Consider the following 9674-nt stretch of genomic DNA (forward strand, 5'->3'; position numbering starts at 1 on the left):
GTTGCATAATTTATACCATGTCCACTTGCTATACACATCTGTTTAATTTTAAAAATAGAACAAAGTATGGCAAATTTAATGACATTAATAAATTATCTTGTACTAAAATATAAGGGAAAGTGCTTGTTTATATGGCTTTTCCTCCTACAAGTTCAAGACTACTCTTGCCTACAATCACCTTTTCATTTTCAAATACACCAGATGTGTAACTTTGCATACTAATTATATGTAGTATTTATGAGGCCTCTTTTCCTTTTGACTTCTTCATTGAAACTCTCCCTATGCCAATGGTATTGTTATAGGACAGGGAGAGGGGCAGCCCAAACCCCGCAAACCTGCCTATTCTAAATGGGTTCTGCCATCCGCCGCATCAACACAAAACACATGAGACTAATGGGAAGGATCTTTAATAAAACTAGGAAACAATACAGGTAAGGCAAAGAGTCTAGTTTCTAAAAGAAGCACCCAAAGTTACCCGTCCCCTCGTGGGTAAAAGTCCATCCATATGGGATCGGCCCAGAACAAGGCCCCAAAGCCTGCTACAAGTCTAAAGCATCTTCCAGTGGGGACCCACAGCAAAGGGTCACAAACAACCGGACAAGCCCGGAAGGAAAAGAGCAAAATCAACATCAAAAAGCTGCCATTGTCACCTCCCCACAGGTCTCACCCACATCTGTGTCACCCAGTCCACGACCAAAAGACAAGCGCAGTTTCTTTACGTGTCTCTAGGCTCCATGCGCCTCCTCCAGGTCTCCTGGCTCCATCCTGCTTCCTTCCTTAGTCTCTTCTCCAGCTTCTCCTCCTGCTCAGCTCCACCCTCCCTTGGGTGGGGCAGGGAACCTCCCCCTTTCCTGGGGACCACCCTGTTGCAGTATAAAAAGTTTAAGACTCACGTAGACTCAGTTCCTTGTTTAGTTTATTACCTACTGATTATTAACTATTTTGCAGCGTTGTCATAAAACTTGAAAGACTGTACAGGTTGACATAGTGTCTTAGCACACAGAAGTTCTTTTATTTATATATATAAATAAAATATACACATATATACATATAGTGGGGCTCTTTTCTCCTATTCCTCATTTTTCACGACAACTATCTTCATTCCCCTTAAACCACTTGCTTTTAGTTTCCTTTGCTAGATCCTGTTTTGTCTGTCTGCTCTTGGTTTCCCAGGGTTTCATATTTTTTCAATTTTCTCTCACAAATTAACATTATACGTTTTCTCTTCACATCCCAACTTTTATCTTTCTATTAATATGTATTTCCTAACAATTCTCAAACCTTCATGTACAGCCCTAACTACTCATACTATAAAGCACAGATCAGCACACTTTTAAATTAAGGGCCAGATGGTAAATATTTTAGGTTTTGTAGGCCATATAGTCTCTCAAAATTACTCAACTCTGACAACATTCAAATAAGTAACCATAAATATGGCAAATGATTGAGCATGGCTGTTTCAATAAAATTTTACTTCCAGGTACTAAAATCTGAATTTTATATAAATTTCACATGTCACAAAATAGAATTATTTTATTTTTTCAACCTTTCATAAATGCAAAACCCATTCTTAGACCTATACGTGCGTAGTTCAATATAGCAGCTTCTCACTACATCAGTCTATTTAAGTTAAATCATCAACATCACAGAACATTCTATTAGATAGTATAGCTCTAACTTTTGTTCCTGCATCTTTTGTATGTAAATCTCTATTTACCCAGAACTTTTAAATATTCAAAAGTGAATTCATTATCTTTCCTTCAAAATTTATTCCTTATTACTACCTGTCATGACCAACTACACCATCTTTTATGTTACCCAATTTATAAAGTTAGCACTAATTTCTAATTTCTTTTATTCAATCGTAAAACCCAGTAAATGACAAAGTCTTGTTTTATTTTTGCCACTAAAATTTCTCATCTCCACTCCTACTAGTCTATTTTAAGCCATAACTTCTTCAGATCTTTTTCAAGTCTCCTAATTCTTCTCTTTGACTTGAGTATTATGCTTCTCTATCCAGTCTCACATTAATCACCAGTGATCTTTCTGAAAAAGAAATTTCATGAAGTCGCCCTTCCTTATAATTCCTCAGTGTCTCTACTATCAGAAAAAGTCTGACTTCTTTGTATGGGTCCCCACAGAAATCACACTGAAACTGATAATTTGAGGAGTTTAATAAAATGTACAAAGAATATGTACAAAATATGATAGGATATAAGGATATCATCATAAAGAAGTGTGTAGAACACACAAAATGTGTCATTACCATACCTAAGCTTGAAGGAGCTAAGTAAGTGATTACCAAAAACTGGAGACAGAAACTAACTGTTCACGCATTAGTTCAACACTACTTCCCCTTCTTGAAACATGTCTTAGTTTTCATTCAATTTTCTTGAACTCAGTTTTGTATATCTTTATATTCTCCCATCTGCCCTCAGATATACTGGAAACTTTCAAAAGTGTATTTCTCCTAAGTTTCTCTTCTTAGATTTCGATCCATATATTTAAATCACCTCAATATGAAAATGAGAACATCCCAGAGGTTCCTCACCTTCAACATGTCCAAAAGAGAAATCATCATTTTTCCTCTAAAAGTGTTTTTCCTACAAAGTTCCCTTTATCAGGAAATAGCTTTACTGTCTATGCAGTCACCAAAGTCTGATGGACAAAACATACTTGCCTCTCAGAGCAAATTCCCACACATACTCCAAGTTTATATCATATCATTCTCCTAGTTTTTGCCAAACAAAACACAGTCTACAAGCACAACATGTGTACCATACATGTTGTTCTGTACTTTCACACCTTTTTATTTCTTAGAACTGCTTTCCAGCTTCTCCTCTCTCCCCCTTCCGGTTAATGAACATTCTTTGTCCTACTTAACCTTTTAATTCCAAGTTAAGTTGCACTTCCCCTAAAATTTCTTTGCCCACTTTTGTTCCCCTACTTTACTGAATACTTCAAGAACTTGTAAGTTATCTTTTAAAACAGTTCTTTGGGTCTCCCTAATGGCACAGCAGGTTGAGCACAGTTCTGGGAAGCTGTCTGCAGCCTCTGCAGCATGGGTTCGATTCCCAGGCAGCCAAGGAGATACCCACATGGCATGGCGGATCTCTCCTGTCTTGCCCCCTGCTCCCCTCAGCAGTGTATTTCAGTGGATCTGCCTGTTCTGCTCCCCGCTGTGTCTCTGGTGAATCCTCTCACCCTCCCGTGCAGCTGGCCTGTACCCCAGCTCTCATATAAATAAATAAATAAATAAATAAATAAATAAATAATAAAATCTTAAAAAAATTAAAACAGTTCTTTGAAATATCGTTATCACGACTAATTATTTTCTAAATGATTTTATTAACTTTTAATTCTGTCTTTTCTACTGAACCCTAAGTTCACAGGAGCACGGAATATCAGTATCCTGCTCTCCCAACCTAACAGGTGCACCTATTTAGATGTCCATTCACCCTAACTCAGAGCCGATCACCCACCATCAGAAACTTGTAATAGAATCAATACCCAATTTCCAAAACCCCCGGTTCTCCAACCACCCCACAAATGAAATTTCTCTGCGGTACTAACCAATGCTCCCTGAACCCCCGGGAGCTGCGGCCCTGGGGCATCCCCCCCACCCCCCGGACTCCACCCATCGCCCCTTGCCTCGAGCGAGCCCGGCACTGGGCGGGCGGCCGGGGACGCTGCTGCTGCTGCTGCGGTCGGCGGCCGCGCCCGACGTGTCGAGAGTGATGGGCGCCGCGGCCTGGGCCGCCAGACGGCGCTGAGGGGTCTCCTGAAGTCCGAAATTATAACTGGGGCCCTGTGACCACGCCCCTAGCGATGGGGAAGCCGCCGGGGCGCCAGGCGAGGTTGCCGTGCCGTCAGGCCGCAACATCCTCACAAACCCCGCCGCCTCCAGTACTGAGACTCCCGACCGTCGCGTCGCGGAGCGGAGGCAAGTCACGAGAAAAATCGCGGGAGAACTGTGCGCAGGCGCACGGAACTGCAGCGCGCAGGCGCACGAGGGCCAGTTTGCCACACCTGCTCACGTTTCCCCCAGTTCAGATGTGGGCATGTAATCGCTGCCAATTCCAGTCCCACCACTTATGCAGGATTTGGTTATGAGTCGGTATAGCCTTTTCAAACTGCAGGTACCTGCTTAAAAGAATCCCCTAAGGCCCATCAATGATTATAGATTTGGATAAATTTATTTATCACAAAGGGCTTAGTGCTCCTTTTTACCACATACCCCCAAACACTTGCATCTTATTTTAAAGGTTTTATTTATTTATGCATATACAAGAGCTGGGTTGTAGGCCAGAGGTCAGGGGGGTGGAGGGTGAGAATTCACTAGAGACAGATTGGGGGCCAGAACAGGCAGATCTACTGAAATACACTGCTTGAGGGATGCAGTGGGTGAGACTGGTCTGCTGTACCATGTGGGTCAGCTCTCTGGGGGTGGGGAGAAAGGGGCTGGAGGGAGATCAAATTCATGCAGCAGTGGCTGCCCATAGCTCTCCTAGCACTGAGACGTTGTCCACTGTGTTTGCAGTGTCTAAAAATGCAAAAACATTTTTTATGTATTAGCACAACCCATCCAACATTATCCTTACTAGAACTGTTAACTTCCCATTTTAAAAATATCCACAGGGCTGTTAGTCACTGCTGCGATGGCTAGTACAGTAAGAATTTGGGACAGAATGGGTGAGGTATCTTGGGAGTTTTAAGAACACTTCTCAATTTACTGTGGTTTCACACATGAATAAGCTAAAGAAAGACAGATTTCAGTTTTGTAGATGACCTCAAGGAAATTGGCTCTTCTTAAATATGGGAATGCCAACTTCATAAATGCTAGGACTGAGAAAACACTGGATATTATTAGTTGTGTTTAAGACACTACTGAATTCATACTTAATAGCTTACTCAGTAAGGTATTCACACACCCCCATGTGCTTGGGACTCCCTGGCGGTACAGGGGATTGAGTCTCAGCACCACGAAGCTATCCACAGCCACTGTAGCACAAGTTCCATCACAGCCAGGGAGCAGATCCACATGGCACAGCAGACTGTTCCAGTCTCGCCCATTGCATTACTTATTGGGGTAACTTATTAGTATAGTCCCATACTAAAATCCTATTCTAATGTGAATTGCCATTTATCTAAAATTATTTTGTGATGGATTCCGAGTAACCATAAACCTATGCAATATTCCCAAATTTCAACAGCCATTCATTTTTGTGTGCCTTTAATTCACATGTGAGGTTTATCCATTTATCAGGTAATAGTATCATTAACAGATTAATTTACATCAGCATTATATAACATAAAATAGCATTCCACAAATCTAAATAGAGCATTCCAGAAGAAAAGCTTTAAGCTGAAGATACAATAAAGGTCTTTATTTTACAATATATCTATAATTATAATTTATTAAAATTAATAAAATCATATACATAATATTAACAGAGTAGTCATTTAGATCTGATAAGCACTTTTCAAAAAGCAAGTGTTAAAACAGCAAAACTATATAGTAAGCAACTTTTGCACCAGTTTATCTAGACCACTAGTTCAGGCTGAACATTCACTCTTCGAAGAACTTCTTCCGGCATGCAGAAAATAGGGCTAACAGGCTTAATCTGTTCTTCTCCCAAAAGTGACAATCCAGCAATTCCAAATAAAGTATGAAAAGGATCCACCTATTTTAAAAGAAGAGAATTTATAGAGTAAAATAAATGAAAACCTTTCAAGTTATGCTTCTGAATAATGATTAACTATACTGCAGCTAGGCATACTGATTCCTTCACATGAAAGTATGCTTATAAGTTTTTTGAAATAAAGTCGATGGCTTCAAACTGTGATTTTCAACACCTTTACCATACGACTTTTTTTGTTAATAAATTTCTGTAAACTTGCTTCATAGCCTTCATGTATATTCTCAAAAAGTGTATTTTCTCAAAAAAATAGCAAAACTGCACCTTTTTTTGAAACACTTGGAAGATCATCCCTTTACAATAGGAAAACACCTAGCACTATAAAAATGCAAATATCCAAAACATCAGAAATATACTTGCCATATCTCCTGGCCTATCTGCAAATCCTCCTGTTTCTTCATCTTGACATGCTAAGATGAAAGTACGTAGTTTCTCTCTATCAATCCAGTGAAGCCTTCCAATTATCTTCAGAGAAGCCAACACCCACCATGAATAGCACACATCTGGTAACTAGCAGACAAAAAACCACAGTAAGTTGCCATAATTTGTTTTCTAGTCCAAATACCAGGGAAGCGAGGGGAAATGCTAACTAATTTTGAAATTCATAAATACAAGTGCTTAGAATTAAAGACACTCTCTGGCAGAGAGACTCCAATTCACAGAAACCAATGGTAAATGTTTCGGTATTCAGTGACAACCATCCATCTACTTCTGTTTCTATATGCCATGAATGCCTATCAGTTCCGTGTATCCTAGAAACTTGGCTCATGAAATCCAAGGTGATGTTTCATTTCCTTAGGCAAAGTATCACAGTGTATTTATAATGTACATTTTAAAAGAGTGTCTCTTAAATGGACTCCAATATATAAAGCACTTCAATCCTAATCATTCCACGTTTTTGCCAAAGGCATTTAGGAAATACATTTCTACTAGTGAAAATGAAAACAAAGTAAAAAGCTCATTCTATCAATTTGTAAGAGCAATACTAGGAAATCTAAAACAAATTACCATTCACTTAAGGTATGTACCTTCTCTGGCCTTCCATTGAGCCCACCAGATGGTAACTGTCGTTCACAAAGCCACCAACCAAGTAAGTCAGAATTTACTTGATGCAACTGGTTAGTAATAGCCAGAAATCCTGTGCAACAATAGATCTAAAATTACAGACATAAAGTACATGTGTATAATAATTTTAATAGTGACAAAAACTACTCAAATTACAAATACTCAATTTCACATCTAAAAAATTTGCTTTCTGGCAAATCAAACATTTAGTATTGCAAATAATAGATCATGTAACTGAAAAAAGTACTAGGACCCAATTCTGCACTGAAATTCTTAGCAAAAAAAATATTTATGGCTAAAAGCAAACTTTATTGGCCAACTATTAACAAAAACAATATTCTTTGGCAAAAGTAAATGGCTATTCAAAATAGGTAGGAAAGACTTTTGATTTGTTTAGTTAAAAGTGTCTTGGTGGTTACACACCTACCATATAGCCCTTTGCGTCAGGGGGTCCACAGCCTAGGACAGATATCTAAATTTAAGTTTTAAAAATGCCTTTCCTTTTTTAAGAGATTTATTTTATTTTTATTTATTTATGCATACAAGAACTGGAGTGTAGCTCAGAGGTGGGGATGGAGGGTGTATGAGAGGATTTGCCAGAGTGAGGAACAAAACAGAAAAATGCCTTCATTAATCATCAATTAAGCTACTCTTATCTAACATTCCACATTCAAATTATCATTTTAACAGACATGGCATTCTTATTAACACATCTCTCCAATTTATTACAGGATTATCCCTTAAAAATCAACACATTTAATCTGCTCTAATCAATTACCTGCCCAGCATGGGATTCAGAACCTGGTCTGCAACCAAATCCACCATCAAAGTTCATACATGATAAAACAAATTCAATTGCCTTTTCCACATTGATAGCATCTAGTTTCCCCTATAAAAAGAAAAAAAAAAGCCAATAAAATTGTGGCGCCTTCACATGGTTTAATCATTCCAATACAATATTCAAAACTTACCAACAGAGCCAAAGTTGCCACAGCACAAAAAGAAAATCTTGTATCAATTTCTCCTGAAACAGATCAAACAAAAACATGTCACAGGATTCTGACTATATTGTATGACTACTACATTAAGTTTTGAAGAGTTCAAGCCTAACATTTATTTGCTTTTAGGTCACCAAGAAAAAAGCTACATCTGAATGAAATGCCTTTACTTCTTTTAACAAATTTATACAAAAACACTGTCAAGAAAATAAGAGCAAACTGTTTAAAGTGACTAGAAAGGGCAAAGTAGGTAACAACCAAAAGATCAATTTCTAATGACCATAACTTACCCTATTATATAAAAGTAGATTTTCACATCCCATGAAGCAGCTGGTCTCTCCGGCCTGCACTGTATTAAGCCCTAAAGCAGAGATTATCTACATTTATCAAGTAGTGTATTATTCCCTCCCTCCACTCAAATATTCAGTAAGTTTGTAAAGTTTTTTTATTTTCCCCTAGCCAGCATTTCTGTAAAAACTTTACAAAGTCACCAAATATTGGGAAAAAAATTTCACCTACCTTAAATCTTTTAGACTGGCCCCTCTGTTCCAGTGCTCCTGTATGCTGCTATAACTAGCACAGTGCATGCTGGAACTTCCAGCAAACCATTAACTCCAGTTAGACCAGCTGCTTAGTGGGACCTGAAAAAATGAACAACTTAAATCTCCTTATAAAATTATTAGCAAAGTTCCCAAACCATTGTACTTTTTTTTGCAACGAAGTTTGTTACTACCAAAACACCAAAACGTAGTATTTTAACACTGTTATTGAGTAGCATAGATTTAAACTTGACATTACCCCAAATGTCTCCAGCAAAAGAACCATCTTCTTTCTGTAGACTCTGAACATATTCCACAACTTTGTTTACATCAATAACATTAATACTATCATACAGAGTAAGGATCTGTAACAAAAACAAATCATATTAAGTAAATGCCACTTCAAAAAGAACTTTGTCCTAATAGTTTGCCCAGCATATTCTCATCTATGTGTATTATGAATATTTCTCAGAGATTTTCTTGAGTAAAAAATTTAAATTATCCTCAAATCCAATGTTTAGCCATAATGCATTATTTTTAAATAAAGCATTTATTTTCTGCATTCAAATTGAAGCTTAGCATAGCATGATCTAAAATATACCAACTTATGTTTACAGGAGAGGAACAATTAACCCAGTATTTGTGTCTTCACTAATGTCAAAATGTAATCATTTCACTCCACCTAGAGATTCAGATATTTACATATCCTGAAGACAAACAATATATTATCCAAGGTCTCAGTGTAATTTCGTAATTTCCATCAACGTTGGAATCAGCTAATACATGCCAAAACATCATTGACCTTGCAGCAAGTTCATTTAAAAAGGACTTTTTAACAGATGATAATTTTGTCACCTTCCTAATACCTAGATTTCGGTATCCCTGCTGTCACTTTAAGAGATTACACTAAGACTATTGCCTTTAATCAGTATTTACCTGGACGGCACTAAGTGTGTACAAAAGATGAGGATCATGTCCGATACTAGCACTTACTCCACCACACTCGTGTTGACATGACTTAATGAATGTTAGAATTTCTTCTCTATTCATGCGATGAAGTTGTCCCATGAGATCCATTACAGTCAGACCCCAATAGACGCCACTCATTCTCAAATACTCAGACATACAGTATTCCTAAAACATACAATTACTTTAATGTGTCAATGTGAACTGATACAGGGTTAAAGAGAACAAACACATAAAGTGAACTAGCAACTCCCCCCCCCCACAAATTTCACTTGATTCTAAAACATCAGAAGCGACCTTATACTTCTGCCTCCCAAGTTTAGGTGGCTAAATAGCAGAAGTCCAAAGCACATCTTCACCTATGACAAACACTACACAAAGGGCTTTAATCTCTCCCAAGAGCCCCA

General features: G+C 38.1%; 1 protein-coding gene across 1 annotated transcript; it reads right to left on the reverse strand.

Moving 5' to 3' along the window:
• Positions 1 to 5382: 5382 nt before the first annotated feature.
• RABGGTB (Rab geranylgeranyltransferase subunit beta) lies at positions 5383 to 9435 on the reverse strand. Its single transcript, XM_084241910.1, has 7 exons — positions 9238 to 9435; positions 8561 to 8666; positions 7736 to 7788; positions 7543 to 7653; positions 6728 to 6853; positions 6060 to 6209; positions 5383 to 5684 (listed from the first exon to the last, which is right to left on the reverse strand). The coding sequence occupies exons 1-7, from the start codon at positions 9424 to 9426 to the stop codon at positions 5544 to 5546; spliced, it is 876 nt and encodes a 291-aa protein (XP_084098036.1). The 5' UTR covers positions 9427 to 9435; the 3' UTR covers positions 5383 to 5543.
• Positions 9436 to 9674: the final 239 nt, after the last annotated feature.

This window comes from Talpa europaea (assembly GCF_964194135.1).
Source record: "Talpa europaea genome assembly, chromosome: 9".
In the NCBI taxonomy this organism is placed as follows: Eukaryota; Metazoa; Chordata; class Mammalia; order Eulipotyphla; family Talpidae; genus Talpa; species Talpa europaea.

What these genes read in the sequence shown, in the direction of transcription:
- RABGGTB (XM_084241910.1), bottom strand. Translation starts at nt 9,426, where the DNA reads ATGTCTGAGTATTTGAGAATGAGTGGCGTCTATTGGGGTCTGACTGTA. An exon ending in CTGAATCCCATGCTGGGCAG is followed by an intron (nt 6,854 to 7,542) that starts GTAATTGATTAG and finishes CTGTAATTTTAG; the next exon opens with ATCTATTGTTGCACAGGATT. An exon ending in CAGATAGGCCAGGAGATATG is followed by an intron (nt 5,685 to 6,059) that starts GCAAGTATATTT and finishes CTTTTAAAATAG; the next exon opens with GTGGATCCTTTTCATACTTT.